The sequence below is a fragment of the Myripristis murdjan genome, chromosome 13 (assembly GCF_902150065.1).
Source record: "Myripristis murdjan chromosome 13, fMyrMur1.1, whole genome shotgun sequence".
In the NCBI taxonomy this organism is placed as follows: domain Eukaryota; kingdom Metazoa; phylum Chordata; class Actinopteri; order Holocentriformes; family Holocentridae; genus Myripristis; species Myripristis murdjan.
This window is the reverse complement of record NC_043992.1, coordinates 37,111,571-37,133,043: the sequence shown is the minus strand read 5'-3', so window position 1 is coordinate 37,133,043 and position 21,473 is coordinate 37,111,571. Positions and strand designations below refer to the sequence as shown.

At 41.4% G+C, this 21,473-nt stretch overlaps 2 protein-coding genes across 2 annotated transcripts in view; both read right to left on the bottom strand.

The window, feature by feature from the left end:
- The window catches only part of gab2 (GRB2-associated binding protein 2), a 48,597-nt gene extending 42,109 nt beyond the window's left edge, over positions 1-6,488 (bottom strand). Inside the window, 2 exon segments of the mRNA XM_030066901.1 lie at positions 6,029-6,046; positions 6,048-6,488. Of these exon segments, the coding sequence (XP_029922761.1) occupies positions 6,029-6,046; positions 6,048-6,101 (72 nt within the window). The 5' untranslated portion in view covers positions 6,102-6,488.
- A 645-nt stretch (positions 6,489-7,133) lies between these two features.
- nars2 (asparaginyl-tRNA synthetase 2, mitochondrial) lies at positions 7,134-14,078 on the bottom strand. The gene is given in 21 exon segments (XM_030066431.1): positions 7,134-7,308; positions 7,311-7,403; positions 7,509-7,535; positions 7,666-7,690; positions 8,551-8,646; positions 8,785-8,807; positions 8,810-8,852; positions 8,854-8,933; positions 9,123-9,178; positions 9,274-9,311; positions 9,429-9,458; positions 9,461-9,529; positions 10,261-10,393; positions 10,931-10,953; positions 10,955-11,025; positions 11,110-11,194; positions 11,297-11,388; positions 11,391-11,436; positions 11,564-11,684; positions 11,816-11,924; positions 13,991-14,078. Coding segments are annotated over 21 exon segments (1,398 nt in total). The 3' UTR covers positions 7,134-7,258.
- Positions 14,079-21,473: the final 7,395 nt, after the last annotated feature.

The following is a 21,473-nucleotide window of genomic DNA, read 5'->3' as shown; positions in this document are numbered from 1 at the left end:
TGGTTTTACCTGCGACACATGTCAAATACTGCGCCAGCTGTCATGCAGCCCCGTCTATTCCAAAGAAATGGTATATCTATGTCTATGTCAGTCTCCTCCCCGGTATACCTCAGAGATCTACAATAATGTTGACCTCATATTGCAGCCTATATAGCATCTTCATATGATGAAATTCACTTACTTCAAAAGTACGTTAACTCTGAATGAACATACGTGGTTCACTAACACTTAAAAGAGAGCTAATCAAATCCTTTAACAGCCACCCGGCCTCTATACCAAGATAACTTTAAGTTTACAGAAGCAGACTTGTCACCAGAGGGTTGCCAGATTGAATCCCAGGAAATATCTGTCTTCTGGAAGAAATTAATGAATAACACTTTCCCATCTATTACCAGCTACTGTCAAGGTGCCCTCGCAGCACGGAAGTCACCGCTGCTCCAATGAAGCTGCTCAGTGACCAAGACAGGACAACTACTGGCTGCACTGGGTAGCTCCCAGGTGTGAGTGTGTGTGTGTGTGTGTGTGTGCAACTGTTGTGATGTGTGAAGCTGCAGGGCGTTGCTGAAAAGCAGCAAGTGTGCTCAAGACCATCCCTGGGTAAATAGATTTCCAAAAAGAAAATTAAGAAAGTTGCCAGTGACTTTTTCAGTTTTCTATTTGACTACATGCTACAATGCCAGTGTAAGTGGCTCCACGCCCATCAACAAGTGGCATCTGCTGTCAGCACCAGGATTCATAAGGTTGAATAGAGCTGAGTTCATACAGTTTAAACTTTATCTCTTTATCCTGTGGTTCGGTGATTTTTTTTTTTTGTATTGCTGCCAGGTTCCATGCAGACGCCCCTAATTAGATATAAGCACCTCCTTTACACCATAGTCAGTTTTACAGATATATTTATATAGAGATAGTCAGATTTGCTCCAAGGCATTTCTACAGATTTATACCAAGTCTGCCAAGCCCATGTGCTTACAGGGCCAATGTAATGACAGTCATATGACATGTAAACCCTGCTAGTAGCATGATCCCTGTACATAACCTCCTTTGATTCTAATGAACAGTTCCACATAACTGGATTTCTGTGAATCTATCTATAGAGCCTTCCAATGAGAGACAAGACACAAGACATTGTCCCACAGTGCTGCTATCTAACAGTGCGACACAGGGATGTAATGGATCACCTTTTTCATGGTTCGGTTGAATTAGCTCTTCTGTATTGAATAAGCCATTCTGTATTATTATTATTATTATTATTGCATCGAAAAGCATTATTGACTCTTCATTATTTGCTATAACTTCATCCTCAAAGAAAAAAATGACATTTCAGAATGGTGGTGAGATGGGGGGAAAAATCGCTGTCTCACCACACATACAGTTTGGTGAAATGAGGACTGCACAATCACAGACTGTGCAATTTTGGGTTTTGGTACAAACTCATTGCACCCATAGTTAATGGTTATGTTATACTGATGAAGTGGGAGCCCACAACCTCATTTGGTCCGGACAAGGCAAAAAAAAACTGAACAGTGGAAAGTTAGGTCTACCGTCATTGTCAAATTCATTCGTCATTCATTTTCTAAGCTGCTTATCCTAATTAGGGTCGTGGGGTGCTGGAGCCTATCCCAGCGCTCATCGGGCAGGAGACAGGGAAACACCCAGGACACGTCGCCAGTCCGTCACAAGACAGACACATTCACACCTGGGGCAATTTAGCTTCTCCAATTCACCTGACTTACATGTCTTTGGACTGTGGGGGGAAACAGGAGCTCCCAGCGAAAACCCAAACACACACAGGGGAGAGCATGTAAACTGCACACAGAAAGGACCCTCGCCAGCAGGCCGGGAATTGAACCCAGGACCTTCTTGCCTTGAGGTGACAGGTGACGACGCTAATCAAAACCACTGTGCCACCGTGACGCCCTGACAACTGTCAAATCCAACATAAAACAGCGTATAATTTCTAAACCTAATATTGAATGGTCAAACTAGTGTATCTATTTCCTGGTCTTTGATGATTTCTTGATCTTTGGATCAACAGAGGGATTATGGCTGACGTATGTCAACATGAGTCATCCCATAAGTCATCCAGGTCAGCTGTCTGACAATCAATCGAACTTCAATTCACCAGTAAGTGTGGATTTGTTCAGAATAAAACCATCACCCCTGTGCTGGTGTACCTTTGGAGTGTAAATAAGTCCAAAACATTCTTATTGCTGATCCAAATCACAAGAGAAAAATCAATGGGATCTAATTTCCTTCAGAGCAGCACTATTTTAAGCACAGCTGATGGAGAAGTCTTGATAGATGGAAATACATTTATAGACTCCCAGGCCAATTTAATTTCTTTCCCCTATCATGGGACCTCTGTCACAACATTTCCTGTAGGTGCCATCCAAAGGAAGTCTGGCATCTGCTATTGGTGCCATAATTAAGTTTTGGATAGAATACAAACAGGCAAAACCAGGGTTCATGGCAAAGGACAGGATATTATGACAGAGGTTCAAACAACGCTGCCATGGGATTTTCATTCTGAATGTGAAAGGATGTAAGAGAATGGATGTGTTTTGGGTCAGAAGTTGGACTAGAAAAAGTCACATTTTCAATTTTTTTTTTTTATACTTGCTGCAGTAACTGGTTATGCATTCATCTCCTATTAAGAATGAGTCTGTCAATCACAAGCTTCCCTGTAAGTGAACATATTCATTGAAAACAAACTAATGTGACACTGGAACTGCAGTCACAAAAAGTCACCCAGTTTGTAGATTGTGTGAAACAGCCATAAGAGGGCTCAGAGATTAAGTGGAACAAGGAAAATGTCTGTGCGAGAGCTGGGTGTCTGTCAAAGCAGGAACTGGGAGGCGTTCTGAGTTGACCTCTGAGGGCAAGGACTTCCCAAAGCCCCTCTGCAAAACAACAGCGGACCCGGCAGCTGACTCTGGGACCGAGGCTGCTGCTCTGACTGCCTTGAAAACACACAGACCGCCCCCACCTCTCTTCCTCTGTCCTCTAGTCTGCCATCCAGAAGGGCACAGACCGAGCCCTTTGAAAGTGGCAATTGGAGAAAGCAGAGGCAGCAACTATCACCTTGCCGATATGATCTGTCTGGAATGTGGCAATGCTTTACCGTATGTGAACGGACATGTTTGTGATGTCAGATACAATGGACAGGGGCGGGTGGCTTTTGCCAGCAGCAGTTTAATCCCTACCAGGGAACAGGTACTAAATAGTTTACTGTGAAGTTTCAGGTGATTCATACACAAAACATATGAATCATACAGTAAAGACAAGAGTCATACCAGTGACAGCGAGATCTATGCATATGTCAACACTGGAAGTCGCAAACAGTGCTGCAAATTCCTAAGATCAATTTGAACAACAACTGTCATATCAGCAAAAGGAGTGACATCGTTCTTTGGAGGAAAAAGTTGGTCCACAAATGTAGAAATCTGACAACAAACAACAAACAAATAGACAACAAACAGACAGTTGGACTTTTGTATGTTCATGTTGCTGTGTCTCGAATGAACAGCTGAATATGCGGCCCCGTACATGACGAAGCATGCTGTCTGACCACGGACTGATACTGATGAGTAAAATAGCCTCAACAGCGCCGTGCATGAGGCAATGGATATGTGCTGGATTAGTCAGTTGTTTTCATGTTCCTTCTGCTTATTCTGGACAGTGTTCAACAAAAGCAACCAGGCCACTCCCACCTGCCCTAAAACACTGCCCACCTCTGGTGCCTCGATTGGCCCTGGGAAGATAATCAAACTCCAACCAAGTGATTCATTTAGCAGCTCTGTGACACAAAGCACAATTGTTTTCCTTGTTCAGATGCAGTGTATGTGTGTGTGTGTGTGTCTGTGTGTGTGTTCAAAGGGACTAGACAACTCCGCAGTGCGATTTTCACATCTTTGGGGGGGCCAGGGAGTTCATGCTGATCATGTGTTTACGCAGCAGGCAAGGCCATACATTGTTGTAGAAAGAGTGAGTCACTAATGAGAGTTAACACAGCATCTGTAAACTACTTCAAGTACTAGTCATGCTTGTTACACACTGTCTGCTGTTTTCAATAGAGTAGCTGCATCCAGGCTTCAACTGTCACTAGTGTTTCGCTCCCTCACTTTGCATATGATTTGCACGCCAGACTTGTGGCGGTACCAGTTTTGTTTTTTTTTTTTTTTTTCATCTTTGATTACATAACCTTACAGTGGATTCTACAGTACAGTACATTAAAAATGCATGATTATGCTGTACCTTTGGATGTTTACAGTACATCCAAGGAGGAACTGCTACCATACAATGAATAGTCTTCTTAAACTAGCGCGAACTACTGATTAACAAACACAGCCCTTGTCTGGCTTAGGGAGGAATTTGCAGCAGCAAGGCGAGGTATGGACAGGGAAAGTGCTGTTAAGGATTAATACACCTTTCTGGCCTTCCACATAAGCTCCTCAAGTACAAATGGCAGTTGCGGATTCAAAACAAGGCATTTCTCCACCGATACAACACCTCCTCAGGTGGTAGTAAAGTTCATTACAACATGAAAAGTCATCTTGTGGTCACAACTTGTTCCTTGAGTCAGACAAACACCTTCACGCTGGAATGTTTGAGTGAGCGGTAGCTTAAAATATCCCTCTCCATTAAAATGTCAACAATGTCAGATGACAGCAATACTGGTGAGTAAATGGCTGCGATTGTCCATCCTAGCCTGCCTTGCTCAGCGTTAAAGTGGAAAGAATTTCAGATGGACAGATTATTGCATTCACAAGTCTGCCGGTCCTGGACACTCTATCTCATGACACTGTTTTCTGGCTAAAACTGTGTGTGTGATTGTTGATAGGTTATTGGTCAGGGTGAGAAGTAGGGTGAGAAAGGGCTGAGTGGCTGTTCCATGCTCTGTTGCCTGAGGAAGGCCATTATGTTAGCTCAATTATGTCTTGTGAATGTGTGTGTGTGTGTGTGTGTGTTTTTTTTCTTTGCTGTTTATACAGTGGTGCTATGAACCAAGCAAGTTTTTTCCTCTGTGCCATTGCAGCTGCTGTTCCATACTGACCATGGTGGTCTCTGTATAAACATTAGCCAGATTTAAGTGGAAGACAATGAGGAAATGACAGAGAGAGAGAGAGAGGAGAGAGAGAGAGAGAGAGAGAAGGGGGGAGGTGGAGAGGTGGGGGGGACATTTGAAGACATTCAAGGATGGATTTTCAGATGAAACACAGAGATGACATCATGGCAAAGTCAGCTAGTAGGAAAACAGAGGCTGGTAATGCAACACCATACATAAACAGTGGACAGCTGTATTTAAGGGAGATTGTCTCAGGGTTCTATCGGCTACATAAATCCTATTATCTGATTTAGTTAAACAGCCATTCTCCCTGCCCGGCACCCTAGCAGGAGACGAGAGGCTTTGGCACATGAAGCCTCATCAAGGCGCTCAAGTGCTCTGCAGATAGCACTATTGTTGTGACATTAGTATGCTTGGCCACGATGAATGAAAACTGGTAATATGATTGCTTGATTAGACATTATCTCATCATGATCGGATGTAGCCTAATGCCAGTTTTTTTTTTTTTTTTTTAACATGTCTGAGAGTATTTAGTGGAAATTATAGGCAGCTGTCCAGTATTAGGAACAGAAGGTTTACCTCATGTTGTCATAGGACCCCAAGGGGCCACCCCCCCCCATGTAAAATCTGATACATTTCATATATTACATAGATTGGTAAAGCTTGTTTGCTGGTTCATTTCAGTTAGGAGAATCATGATAATAGTTATGCCTTCAACACAAGACTGAAAAAAGGAGAGGTCCAGCTGGCAGTGGGATGCACCTGCAGCAAGTAGACCTCAGATATCCCCAATCTGACTGTAACATCACTTGTCTGAAGATGCTGTGGAACAAAAACCCAAAAGGCAGCAGTTTCTTCAGAGAACAAATAGAAACTACAGCAGCTCTGCTCCTCTCCTCGCCAGACACACATGCAAAGATTCAAAAAAACAAAAAAAAAAACGTCCAAGTGTAATTTACTCACATATCTTCTCAGCTTCTTTCTCAGGAGGCGACTTTCTCAGCCAGCCTTGGAAGATGATTTCTCCGCCGCTCATGTTTGTCGCTGTCTCCTGCGTCTTGTTGCTCTACAACAACTCCTTCTCTCACTAGTACATGACGGGTCCTGAAGGCTTTGCCTGTTCAAAGTGCTGTCGGCGTTTGGCACTCGCTGGTGCAGTCTTCTCTCCTCCCCCATCTGATAACAACCACAGTGGTCTTTCTTGTTAGGACGTGCGGCCGGTCGCCCCTGCTGTCACTGTGCGCGACACCCAGCGCGCAAAAACTCCAGTTGGAAAAAAGGCGCAACTCGACTGTTTGAGGAATTAGCACCGCCTGGTTGACGCTGAGCCGCGGAGAAACTCAACTGATGCGGGGTGAGGAAGTATCGTAGTGTCTCTGCAGTTTGTTTCCCAAGTCATACCACGCCCACCAAGCGAGAGGGATGGGCTGCACAGGGACGAACAGGGATGGGAGGACAGCTTGCCATAAAGTAGCCTCAAGCTCCGCACCAAGTTCCACAATAGAGGAATTTTAGGAGTTCTTATAGGATGTGTGAGGATTTATGTGTAAATCGCGCAGCACGTTAGAGATTGTCTGTCCACTCAGAAAAAAAAAACAGAGTATTAAAGTCACTCTACTTGGTTTCAAATGCGGGAAACACATCTGATGACTAATTCTTTTCCCAAACATGTACTTAAAAAAAAAAACAAAAACCTGCCGCGCTGCACATGGCAGATGACGGTGCGGCCAGGCAGTCCATTTGTCATATGGCTTTTGTGCTCTGGGGGGACGGAAAACGTGCTGGTGAATCAACAGCTGCTGACAGAGTGACGACTCTCTCCACTGGGTGAGACGGGAAAACGCACCATCTTGTGGAAACTGACATACCTGACGCCTGTTATGAAACTTCAGTCTCTGAAACCTTCACATTACTTTATACATAGTGATGGGAATGAGTTAATATGGACACACCTTTAAAAAAAAATGTATGCCATTACTGGCAAGGTCAACATATTTAAAAAGTCAAGGACAGCATCACGTTACAGCTCAAAAGCCATTCAATGTAGGCCGAAAATACAATCTCAATATCAGTAATGACAAATATGTTAAATATTGTGTTTATTTCAAGCTGTTCAAGTAGCAAAAACAAATAATATATTACTATAACATGATGTCAATGACAAAAAAAAATGTTTTAATTTCCCAGTGTGTTTTATAGAATACAAGAATGGGAAAATCTGGGAAAAGGAATCACATCTTTTTAGTGTCAACCCCCAGAATGCACTGCAGATATCTTTCAAATCCCATTCCGAAGCCACCATGAGGGACAGAGCCAAACCGCCTCAAATCCAAGTACCTGTGGGAAAAAAAAAAAGAAAAAGAATCCAGTGTCATAAACACCTCCAGTGACGGGAGCAGCTCCTTTCTATTAAAATGTTGTTAATGTAAACATGGTGTCCTACAGCTGTAGGTGTCCTCTATAGCCAGCCCTGCAAAAGCACACGGTTTGATGTCAGAGCCTTAGCATAGCTGCTCAAAGGACTGTCACAATTTAATACTAAACTCATGCTCTGAGATAAATCATTTTTCATGTACTCTGTGTGCGACTGACAGACTAACCGACTCTGCAGACTTTGCTCTGTAGCTAACAGACTGTGAGGGTCAAAAGGTCACAGGGTAAGACAAGGTGCTGTTCTGTTAAACTGATCATGGGGGTGAACGTTGGTTTAACAGGGATATGATTCGATTCAATCATTCATAACCGGCGACAACAATTTTTCTCTTTTTGGGACAGTGGGTTTTGATTTAAGTCAAAGACTTGATTCGGTACTTTTAGCCAAAATTTTACACCCAAGAACTCTTCTTCTCTTCTGAAATGTAAAAAAGGGACTTACTTCCTTAGAGGCTACTGGAACATTATTATAATATTTTTTAAGAATTGCAAACAGTTCAATTATAAAAACTTTTATATTGATTCAGCCAAAGTTTGCGACTCATTCTATTTATTCTATTAGCCGATCGATATGGAGAAATCGGCAGATTTTGTAATGGATGCGATGGATTACTATACCTGTAAGATTGATATATTTGCTTGCCGATGCATTTGTTGGCCTTTTGTATTTACTAAATAACAGGAGTGTCAATATGATCCACTGCAAATATGGCAGGGGTTTCTACCCTCACACAGTCCATAAAAATATGTAAAACCTGCAGTTAAACTTTTTCTCTGCACATTCCACTGATCATTAGCTGTTAATTACATTTTCATCTCTAAATTAATTTCTTATTAAAGGTGTAGCATAGCGTTTCCCCTATAATTGAATGGCTGCCTTGAGCCGCTAACCCACCAAAGGAATTTTCATTAGTTGGTTTTCAGGGGGAGAGTTTTCGTTCTAGGCAATAAAATGGTAGAATTTAATGATACCGAGCAGTCTGTGTAGCTTCAGCCGAACAATATAAGTACTGGCCCTATCATTCAAACCCTGGTGTATATGTTGGTCTTACTGCGCTAGCCTGGCCCTCAGCAGATCCAGCCCTCTCCTCCCTCAGCGAGCCCCCACAGAGCTCTCCAACTCCTGGCACCAGACGGTCCCACTGCAGCTGTCTGCAGACAAACGACAGACGCAGTAGCTCGGATATGCAAATCTTACCAATAAGCCAACAGACGTTACCAGGGAGCGACTGAGTGGTTAAATCACTGATCCATCTGCATTTTTAACCCCTATCACTGTGTCTTACTGTATGCCTGGGATGGTCCTGGTGTCTCTTGCATAAAAAGGCTTCAGGTCGTAGGGATAATCAGTGACCAAAGACTGGAATGTTGCCACAATGTTTCACCAGGTACTTCTCATGCTCTGTTTGCAGGTCGCAACCCCACTGTGGAGAGAGGAGCCAAGGTCACATAAATCTAAGGCAGAGGTTATCTCTGCGGGGGATACTGTGGATACAGTAAACTGGAGCACTGTAGAATGATAGTGTTAATGGCGTGATAGGTGTTAACTGCTACACCACAGAGATGGATATCAGATTCTCTCTCTCAGGAGAAAATAAAATCAACATGACTTACATGTGTGGGAAGACAAATTTCTCAGAGCTGGAGTTGAGGATGTCTATTGCCTCCTGTAGCTAATCCCTGAAGGAAAATGGCGAGCATATTTCCATTTAATCAAAATGTTTGTGTATTCAGATCATTCTGTATCATACATGTCTGTAATTGCAAGCACTTACACGATGAATTTCCTCTTCAACATAGATTCCACATTTTCCTAGAAAATGTAGATGAATGAGGAACAAAAGAGAGGATGATAAAGTCAAATGTATCATAGCTGGTTGGAGTCAGAGGGTATGTTAAGTAGCTCAGTTAAATGTCCTCTAAAACTCACCCTGTGTCCAGGAGTCACATGCTTTGTGAAATAAATCCACATCCCTCAGCACAGCGAGCCAACACATGCTCTGTGGCAGACCTGAACATGTCCTCCATGACCTGGGAAAGCAAATGGGTCCACTGTAATACTTGAAATTGAAAAAATCAGTGTTTCACCTTGTTAGTTAATGTCCTGTGCCATAATATGAATCTGCTTAACATGAATGCCAAAAATGTACATTTTCAAAATTATTTTTGTGTGTTTTTATGACCAAAGCCCATTATTTTTACTTCCTGGAAAACAATCTTTTTAGTACCTCCTGATGTACCATGAGGTGACTATATATACACCAACCACAGATTTCTTTTGACTCCGAACAAAACAGTCTGATATGCATTAAAACCAGGCGAAGACAACACTTAGGCCATTCACAATACTACAGTTACCCAAACCTGAGATGATGTCTGTCTCAGATCACACATTGTTTTAATAATACGATCTATCAGCCAGGCCCAACGGTGGGTCCGGCTTTCTTGGCTAGGACGCTGCCAGTGCTGTTCAGGAGACGGTTGTATTTCACTGTTTCATTCGGATTAAGCACTCCTCTCGGGCTGAGAAGTGTACAACCCCAACGGCAGAATTTCATCTGGGCAAACAGGGCAACCATACAAAAAAAAAAATAGGGGTGATCATGGGACACTTACCTACTACAGCCCAAACTCTGTGACTCAGGCCATTAAAATGTGCGAGTGCAGCTTTGGGTCTATAAAACAGAACTGGCTCAAGGACACGAACGTGGCAGGATGACTGATATTGTAGGGTAGCACTGAGCTCGAGGACAATGACATACCTTGGTGAGATCCTCTAAGGATGTGTGAAGGAGACCCTCAGCCTCCACCATGTAAAACTCAGCCAGGTGGCGCCTGCTTTGGGAGTTCTCTGCACGGAAAGTTGGCCCAAATGTGTAGACTCTAGAAAAAGCCCTGCCAGAGTTTAGGAAAAGGGAACAGAATGAGAAATGTGGTTGTGTGTACATACATCTGTTGCTTATACTTTCATTCCTCATTTGCCACCTCATTACTGTAGCTGAAGTCAAAACAAATTGCAGATTACTGCTTTAAGAAAAATCCCCCAAAACCCTGATTCTCTGATAAATTTCCCCTCAAGTAATTTTAACGTTGGAACATTTCTTTTTCCATATTGTTGACAGTGTATCTGCTGGTTGCACACTTCTTTGAAGCTACATCATGCTACATTGATGTGAAAACATTCAAACCCAAGATGCCACTGATTTCTGACTGCATCATTACATCAAATGGAAAATAACTAGGTATCTTGTGCATCATTTTATACACATTTCTCTGTAATGCAGCAGGGCATACTTGGTATCTCTGGAAACCCTCTAGTAGAATTTAAAATAAAGTTCTATGGGGTTTGAACAAAGCTCAGCTGTGCCGCGATGATGAGCACACTGATGGGACCAGAAGGGCTGAAGTGGAACAGATAAAAGTTTATCTCACCCTGACATCACCTCCAAATGCAGCCTGGCCAGACACAGTTAGGAAAGCTGGGACAGAAAAAAGTTGTGATCCTCCTCGTTGGTTCGGACAGATGGCTGTGGTGAAAGCAGGTCATGTTTGTAAGGTTTCACAGTTGCACAAAAACACAAAGACACTTGATTTCGGCACAGCTGAGAAACTTGCCTCAACCTGAAAGAGCTCCCCTGCCCCTTCACAGTCATTCGATGTGATCACTGGGGTGTGAATCTGCACAAAGCCATTCTCCTGCAAAAAAAAAACAGCAACAAAAAACAGTACGACACTGTGAATGAGCCTTGCTGTGCTTGCTGTGCGTTCTGTGAAAACATCCTCCACTGATAGTCTCACCTTGAAATATGACTGGATTGCTGCCGTAGCCTCGCTCCGTATCCTCAACAGGGAACTAAACACATTTGTTCTACATCTCAGATGAGGAAATGGCGAATATACTCAAGGCCATGTCTCTCTTTGATTTTGAAGGGGAAATCCTAAAACAAGAAGACCGAGTCACAATTCAAAGGTTATGGCATAATCAAGCTCACACAGAATAGGTGCCATTCGAGGCTATATAGTGAAGCAGAAAAAATGTGTCTCTGAAGAGGTCACTTTACTCACAACAGGGTTACATTTCCCAACCACATGGATTCGCTCTGCTTGAAGTTCAACTGGCTGTTTCGGGTTTGGACTTTTCTTAAGGCAACCCGTAGCTTCAATAGCACTTCCAAATGTGAGCAACCTTGATTTAAAAAAAAAAGAAAAAGAAAAAGAAAAGGTCTTTCAGCCATATGAGAACTTTAATGTCTGAGTGACTGTATTACTGACTGCTTAAGGATGGAGTACAGGGACAATAACATAATAGACCCTCACGGAATTCATGGTGTTGAACTGCAGACAATCTGCAGGGGCTGCAGGGAGCTGCCATCATTCACACTGAGGAAGAGATTTTCCTTCTGAGACCTCACAGAGCGGACCAGCCCTAAAATTGAAAAATAAAGGAAAATTTATCTCAGGGATCTTTCAAGGCTCTCGTAAAATATGTTGTTGCCTCCACTGGGCCACTGCACCGTTTCATACAAGTGGCCTGTAATTCTGGGGTAATCCAGGGACATCGGCAACAACCCTGCATTACAAATCCGGCTGGATAAAAGTATCAGCTGAATATGCAAAATGTATAATGAATTAACCAGCAGAGCAAAACTCTTTTAGAACTGACCTCTATGATAAGTTGTTAAGCAACGTGCCATGGCCTCAAAATAAGATGCACTGCAAAAAGTCAATCTTACCAAGATTATTTGTCTTATTCAAGTCAAAATGTCTTATTTCTAGTCAAAATATCTCATTACACTTAAAATAAGACATGATCACCTCAGAAATAACTCGTCTTTAGACAATTTTCACCTGTTTCAAGTGAAATTACTTGAAACAAGTTAAAATGAGCTTGAAACAAGAAAGCAAATTCTGGCAATGGAACAACAAATAATCTTGGTTAAGATTTTGACTTTTTGCAGTGTGCTAGCAGGAATTCACGTAAAAAAAAAAAAAAAAAAAAAAAGTTGGCAATATCACTCTTGAAGTCATTTGATACACGAATCCCCCAAAGGGAAAATACTAATAATAATAATAATAAAACATTGGTAAATATGTAGTGGCTCTGGTTGTATGGCATGCAGGTTGCTCGGTGGCTAGCAAAAAAAATTAGCACAACACTAAACGTTTTAAAATAAAAATGTCACGTCAAAAGAAGCTGTACCTGTACTTTAATATTTTGCTCCCAGTTGTGCCCTGAAAGGCCTCGGACACCCTGAGAGCTGCTGGCTCTTCCTGCAGTAAGGACGGACACGGACAACACTCCCCGAGCTGCGAGAGGCTCGGCGCACAAACTACCACTTTAGCTGCGGCTTGAAACATTTTGAACAGGCTCAGCCTCCCGACACACAAACATTAAACACTAAACATGCTGACGATAGCAGTTATGGCATATTTAATTGTGTCTTTTTGTTGTAATTTCTTGTTTTTTTTAGATATACGTCTTCTGTTCCTTGACTTTCACGTTGTGTCACTGCCCGAGATTCGTATCCAGAAACGCTTCCTGTTTAGGTCGCTCACCATTGGTCTAAAATGATCACGCGGGTTCAGAACAGCCAATCCCACGCTTGTTTCTCACGAACGTGTTTCCGACGCTCTTGGGAGTTGTAGTTTCTGAAAAGCGACTGTTCGGAATAGCAAACGTGCACGTCAGATGCCCAAACTACGGTCCATTAGTTACATGTTTATTTTAAGAACATTTTATTAGGATAATGAAATGGAATAGTCAGAAAAGGCAAGGCGACGATGCTTGTAGACTTAGCAAATCTTTAGAAATGTTTTATTACCTCAAATGTGCTGTACTGCAGTGGGGTGGGTCTATTGAATGCAAGTGTAAATGCAGAGTAAAACAGGACAAATATGGACAAAACAAACTCATGTTCACTGCGGGAATTTATCATTAGCCTGCAGAGGTTTTAAAGCGACCATTTACTGTCCATCAGCGGATTGAAACCTTGCCCTCATTACATTAAGGCCTAATTTTATGTTGTGGGGGCAGTGGTGTTTCTTTTTGGAGAAAGGAGGACCTACATGTTCCCTGATGCGTGCTCAGACCTCTCCTCAAACCACCGCATCTCTGGCCCTAGACTGTCAAACCTAGTTGTCATGCAAAATGCAAACACAAGGCCACTTTTACACAGAAGAGGAAGCATAAAAGTTATTTTTAATGGTAAAAAAAAAAAAAAAAAAAAGAAAGAAAAGAAAAGAAAGAAATATAATTTTGGAGGGACTCGGTTTGTATCTTAGTAGGCTAGGCTGAAGGAAACAACCGGAATATGATAACCACATAAAAATTCTGAAATCCTGCATGAATCTGTCCTCTGTGCGGGGTCCATTTGTGCATAAAGCATGTTAATTCAACAGCCACCACGACACTAGGTTTATTCCCACCATTTGCTGGTGCGGTAAATCAGATCATGCCAGCATCGTAATAAGATGCCATGGACAATTATTCACCTGGTCTGTCAGCTTGTGGAGGCCGGGGTCCGGGGCTGCCAGCGCACAGAGAGCCTGGTGTCTCCCCCTCCGGCTGCTTATGACACATCATCATTAAAATGAATATGATGCAGTTGAAAAGTCGCCAGGGTCATTGTTATTAATTACCTCCAGCATGGATGCAGCGATTATGCACACAGTTTCATCTTAATGGGGAGCGGAACAATCACATTTTCGGATCCACTGACAGGGATTGTGCTGAATATTGCAGAACAAAAAAAGTTGTTATGGCTATGCATGCGTGAATGTAATGTAGCCTATATTTCTGTGGGCGACTGAAAGAGTAAGGGTGAACTTGAGTAACAATTTGACCCATTTTCACTATCATTAGACTGAAGGAAAGGAAAGCAGTTCTGCAAGGAAACAAACAAATAAGACAACAAATTGACCAGTATTTAACAACAACTGCAATAAGGATAATAATATATATAAAAAATTTAGAAATGTATTAAAGTAAAATGAACAAAATACTAATATAAACACCAATAAATTAATTGTGACATGATCATCACTATTTGTATTGTTGTTGTCAGTAGTAGTAGTAGTAGTGATAGTGCATTTTAACAAAGATTTAAAAAAATCATAATTATAATGATAATAATAATGAATAAAACTAATGGAAAAAGTCATTTATTATTATTTAGGGGACATTTAATGCAATTTGACATAATGTACAAGCAATTAATCCCATCTATAATGATAATGTGGCATGATTGCTGGTTGATACTGCACCCACTCTTCCCTTGTGGTGTCACGTGCAATGTCTGACTCCACCACCAGGTAGTGCTCTGGCTCTATGAGACTTTCCACTCCGCCTTTAACTCTTCCCCTAGATTTATTCATTTACCCCTGAGTTGCATCCAATATATTATTCATTTGCAGCCCCAAGGTCTACTGAAATGGAAACAAGCTGGCATTGTTATGTCTCTCTGCAGTTGTATCAAAATAATGCAAAGGACCTGCTGGCTTTCACTGGTAGTGGATAGACCAGCAACAACAGTGAATCCAGGTGGCACCCAGGAACTGTTTTCCACGCATCAGTTGCAACAGCAAGGTTGATGTACACCCAACATTCAGCTCTGACTTGATTTGTAATTTTCCAGCCTTTCTTTCCCAGGCTTGGCACACTCCATCATCACTTGCATATGGGAGAGATGCTTGATGGTGTGTTGCATGTATTTTTATTCATATTTCCTCAGACACACATCCTCCCACGTGGACCACAAGGAGAAATATGTGTGAAACAAGGAGAAAACACTTCAATTCCAGCGTTGTGCTCCTTGATCTCCTTTGGAATTTCTCACATGCCGAGGTAAAGCTACACGTGTGTGTCCCTGTATAATCAATTTAAAAGAGGAGTCAAATGGCGTATCCAATGAGAGCTACGTTGCTGTGGTCTTGCAGCATCTACAGGTAGAGGAGCTGCTTGGCAGTGGCCTGACATCCTTATTTGGGCTTAACAACTTGTTAAAATCAATAGGTGATTAGTCAGCAAACAAAGGATCTTGCTGTAAAAGCTTGGATATGAGGGTGACCACTGACTCCATTCTTAGAGGGCAACTGCATCCTCGCTCTCTGCAGCCCCCCCCGCCTCCAGTGACTTCACCACAGTATTGACAACATCTCCTACGCCCTCCACCAGCCTTCATCCGTTTGGCTCTATCTTAAATATTCTGCATTCTCACATGGGGGGGGGCGCATTGATTTTATGTAACATGGCTCGTTAAGTGCTGATTAGACCGTTATAGTGATGTGATTTCAGGGAATAGGTTTGGGTTACAAGCAGCCAATCACAAATCAGAGGGAAGTAACAGCCCTTGCTGAAAGAGATTTGGGCTGCTGCATTTGCTCTACCTATGACTCTCAAAGATAAGTATGACAATTACTAGCAGAATACTGCCTTGGCGTCAGCATAAATGTAATGGACTGGGCAATAAAAAGCGCCCGGCTTAGAGAAACTGTCATTAGCCATGTCCGAGACACTCACTGTTTGCGAATGATGACGTTAAGCCATCACAAGGTAATCAGTTGCACATATCTGCGAAATCATGAGCTGAAAATGTATCTGTGAAATGATCGCATGCAGAGAGCAAGCTGAGAGCCACATGAAAAGCATTCTGGATCAAGAACGGAATCGAAGGGAAACTGCTACATATCCAGTTTGACACAGTGTCTTAGACAAGTAAATCCTGCACATGTATATTTAATCAAAAAGGTCAGAGTGCTCAAGTAACTGGTGTTGTACCCCTGCAGCAGTTCAAAAGATGGACATTATCTCTAAAATACCAACAGATCTCATTTTATGTAAAATGAATGCTTGGTCTTACACCGATAAAGCCTTTTAGGAGTGGCATGTTTTGATATAAGTCGGCTGTGAAGTGGTGAAGTTCGGAAAAAGAAGCACCTGTGCTTTCCTTTGAGTCTGCCCTCGCTCCGTGTATCATGAGTTTAACTAGATAAGTTCCTCTGGAGCTCAGTGGGATCCTCACTGCTGCACCACAGCAGTCAGATAATTCACTCTCTTAGCTGAGGGATGGTGTAAAAAAAAAAAAAAAAAAAAAAAAAACAGGGTAAAATTGTATGATTACGCTGTTGTCACTGTGGTGTGTCAACCAATCATTTCTTGTTGGGTGACATACTGCAATATTTTCCTCCAGACTTTTGTTCGGACTCATTTAGTGGGAAAGTTCAGGTCAGCATGCTCAGTTTTCAAAATATTAGGAGCATCATGGAGTTGCAGCCTCTTTGGTCTCAATTTTCTCAAAGCATAAAAATTGCAATCCATGTTCTGTTTGTCTACATTTATTCTTAATGACTATAGACTGGATAAGGGAATTAAATAAGGGATAAAACCTTGGATTTACCCAAGAAGGAGTAAAAAAGCAACATTTCTGCACCAACAGTCTTAGCATTGGAGATTATTCTGTATGACTCATTAAGCTGTGAATGATGCCTTAAATACGTCCCCCAGAAATATAGATATCGCATAGCCTCATAGCTTGCTATCATGCAAAATATAACTTAAAAAATGATCTTTCGCATTCACAATATTACCTTCTGCCTTAAAAATGTCATTTCAGCTTAGCAGTGAAATGTTTGGATGTTAACATTCTCTTTTTCTTTCACTGAAAGTGCTCAAAGACCAGACTCTCCTGAGAGAGCTAAAAATAGTCAAGGAAGTGTAGAGAAGCACAGCGGTAATATTAAAACATGGTGCCTCATCATATGGTATTATTTTCATGTGCACACACAGGCCACGACCAACTGAAACAATTAATTCCCAGCCGCACTTTGCACTGTTTGCAGTACTGCCTGTCAGGGCTGTAAATGTACAACGTGGACTTTGCTTCATTTCCCCAGGTTCTTTAATTTATCTTCCAATTAGGAAAAAGCTCCCTCATCCTCATTTACGGGATAATTTGCGCAAGTGATTTAAATGTTAACGCTAAATTGTGATGCTGGAATTTAAATGGGTCACCCTAGATAAAACTAAAATCCCCTCTGTTACCTTCTGAGTGGAGCAGTGTGAGTTTGCCTGCTTACTAAGAATACTAAAGTGCTCCAACATTTGTTGCATATTTTTTCCCCCGACTCTATTATGGCTGAGCAGCATTACAGCAAAACATTCTTACATACCTCAAAAAATGGCATTTGTCCATGTCACATTGTGTTTTCTCAGCCTTTTGAGGTCTGAAATACCATGGAGTTGACTTGCCAATTTTTAGGGGGAAGAAAACAGTTCTCCAGATAATTCTCTCCACAAAAGTTACCTGTCTGATGGTTTTTTTTTTTTTTTTCCAGACCAGGTTTTGAAAAGAATATTGCAAAGGGATTTTAAACATCTGTAGCTCCATCTCAGGAATTAACAATGATTTTGGGCTATTTGTTTGCTGCCTAAACTGGTGCCAATGGCAGAGAAGTTACAGTTTACCATATCTGCCCAAAACTTTCCAAAACAACACCATAATATGAGAATCAGAATCAGAATCAGAAATACTTATTGATGCCCGTGGGGAGATTGTGTAATATATGCACTGTCTAACAAGCACAGACTTTTTCTAGGCTAGACACAACGCATTCATTCTGTATTATCTTCTTTCTTATTATATAAGTTGGATATAATAAAAGTCCTTCGAGAAGTTCACCTTGGAAAATGGTCAAAAAAATCACAAAGAGCAACTGCAAATGGGTATGTAGAGCCGTTATTTTCTGTTTGTCTGCGAGACAGCATTCCTCCAGACCCTCTATGTGTCCTTCCCCCACTGATTTATTTCATTACCTCCCCTGTTGAAGCAGGCAAGATGCGGTGATAAGCGAATGATAAGTGGTTTCATCACCATTACAAAACATTATTGAAGAGGAAAACGGAGCTTTATTGGCTCTGCCACACAGGGTAACAGGAATAGGAGAATACTGCATGTCCAGTATTTGAATGTTTGACATTGTCTCTCAGATAGGCAAGAGGTTCGACACATGTATATTTAATCAGAAAGGTCAGAGTGCCCAAGTAACTGGTGTCCTATTCCTGGGGTGGCAAAGGTCAGTGCCTTTATCAAGGGCAATTTGGAAGATAGAATATGCACCAGCATGTTACAACCAGAGGTGGAGGTAACTAAATACATTTACTCATCTTACTGTCACTGAGCAGCTTTTTTGTGTCCTTGTACTTGTAATACTTTGAGTATTTTTAGTCAGTAGTAAGTACCATTTATCTTCAGTATTGTTTCTTCACTACTTTTAAATCATATCCATTACAGAGAACAAATGATCAATGACAGATTGTGGACCAAAGATGAGAGGAGGAATTCTGGTTCTGCTTTGTCGGATCTACTTTTTTGTCATTCCAAATTTCACATAAAAGCTGCACCATGAAAAACTGCAGACCGGTTGATGGAAGTGAGGACCATTTAGACTCAGCTATCAAAAAGTTTGAATAAACCGTGGAAAAAAGGGGGGAAAAATATCAGTGAGTCGGCCTGACTAACACACTGTCACTCCGGCTCCTTATATATATTTATGGTAGAGTTTAATTGTCTTAATGTTTTACTATGTTTATTGCTTTTATTTTTCATTGTTGTTTACTATGCTGCTGGTGTCGATGGGAGGCAAGACCTAAGATTTTTGCTCTTTCTTATATGTAATATAATTAAGATGCAATAAAAGTGAATCTGAATCTGAATCTGAATCATCCATCATATTATGTGCTTATTCTACGTATGTCAGTTGAGTCCACATGGTCCTCACTTCATTCAACCCTCAGCAATTTCACGCAGTGCACCTTTAAATGAATATAGTTTGAATCGTGTTCTCTCCTCCTTTAAGGATCACACCTAACACAGTTACTTTGAAAAAAGAACTCAGTGACTTTTACTATTTAAATGAGGTACTTTTTACTGTTATTTAAGTAGATTTTCACAGCAGAACTTTTACTTCTACTGAGGTAAAATACCAGCAGAGTAACAGTACTCCTACTCGAGTACAGATCTGTAGTGCTCTTTAAACCGCTGTTTATAACTCCGGCCTCGCTGCAGTTGCTTGTTCAGAGCTGGATCCCACCAATCTGTCCCTGATGTGTGCTGCTGGTTTTTGGTCAGTCTACCTTCAGCTGCTCTCGCCCTGCTCTCCACGGTGATATTTGCAATTACATGTTATATTAGATAATTATATTAGAAATTAGAAGCCCCTCCAGCTGCTTCTATACAAAGGCGAGATTTCCCTCCAGCGGATGTTACCAACTGCCATCTCAGCAGACGTCCAGCCATAAATCTATGACTAATTACTTTAGTTTATCAAGACGCACCAACTACCCGCTAATTAGCCTTACAATAAATTGCAGTGTCTTGTGTTTCCATGTGGGCTTTTGAGTTACACTCACCCACTGCATCAATCTGAAAATGAGGGTATTCAACCAAAGTATGTTCTCTTTGTCAATATGATTATAACAACAAAGCCCCATGCCCATATGCTATTATTCTGGTGTTGTAAATTATAAAACATGCACAGCCCGCCTGAACTATCGCTCAAAATATGCAGCCATTCTTTGAAAAAGGTTCCTATCTACAGGTTACAAATTTATATAAAATATGGGTAAACTAATGCACTTGGTTACAATGGCTTTAAAACTTTCTTTTTCTGTTGCTAAAGCACAAGACTGTCCTCCAAGTGCAGATGATTTATTCATACAAAAGCACCAAACACCTGGCTGTACAGCGAGAGAGAGACTGAAATATCATAATTTTTTATTTGACTAAACAGAATACATGCAGTGTAACCTGGGTTTTAGTAGCAGCACTACTGCTGAAAATTTACTTCACGATAAAAAGAGCCACAGCGCTGTGTATTCAGTAAACATTATTCCTTTGGTTGCAAATGCAATTTTTGAAATTGCTCTTTTTTTGTTTACCTTTCCATGCATTTGCATTTGTTCATTAATTCTGCCAGATCGTTAGTTTGTTGGTCACGAGCGGCAAAAAGAGTGTGCTTGCAGCCCTTTCTTCGGAAGCTGCTTCTTGGTTTTCCCACAATGCAGGACTTTTAATGCAGATTGGATATTTTTGACTAGCACTCCTGTTCCCATTAAAAGCTGTTTTTGCTACTCCGGCACTTTACTTATCCAAACTGAGAGGCATCTCTGATTTTCTTTCCATGACTTAACTGGGGCCAGAAATCGTGGTAGCTTCTTGAAAGATAAATACAGTGTTTTCCATATTTGCAATTACAGGATAGTACCACAGTGAGGAAAGAGCAGTGTGCTTTTGAATTATAATCAAATTCTGCTCCACTGCATGCACATGGTCTGAATTTTTTTTTTTTTTAAGCACATGTGAAACAACACTGTATAAAAACCTCCACATAAGCCAGGAGGGATCATAGAGGTCTGAGTCATCCAGTAAAGGGCTTTTGTGGTGTGTGTGTGTGTGTGTATGAATGTGTGTGCATGTGCCAATACACACATGTGATCTTCTCAGAGTGTGTTAGCGCTTGTTTGTCTCCAGGTTGCACATCTAAATGATGCATGCCACATTAGGATTCAGGTTTTGCCAAAAAGCACTCTCTCAAAGAGGAAGTGACGATGAAAACTGGAGGTTACAAACAATTCCCCTGAAAGGAATAGTCAGTGGGATTTCATGCTCTCATCGTGTGTGTGTGTGTGTGTGTGTGTGTGGTGGGAGATGAAGGGTTGTTGGAAATCATATCTTCTTTATATTCAAGAAAATATGATTGCCAAAAATAAATTTAAATGAATACATAAAACACCAACAGAGAAGACAGGTTTCTCTGAGAAATATGCAAAAAAAAAAAAAAAAAAAAAAAAAAAAAAAAAAAAAATTCACCACAACCCACAACTTTAAAGCGTTTAGACTGGCAGGCTTATTTGTATGGCTAAATGAATGTTAGAGCCAGTATGCCACAATCCAAATGCATGATGTGGAAATAAATTCCC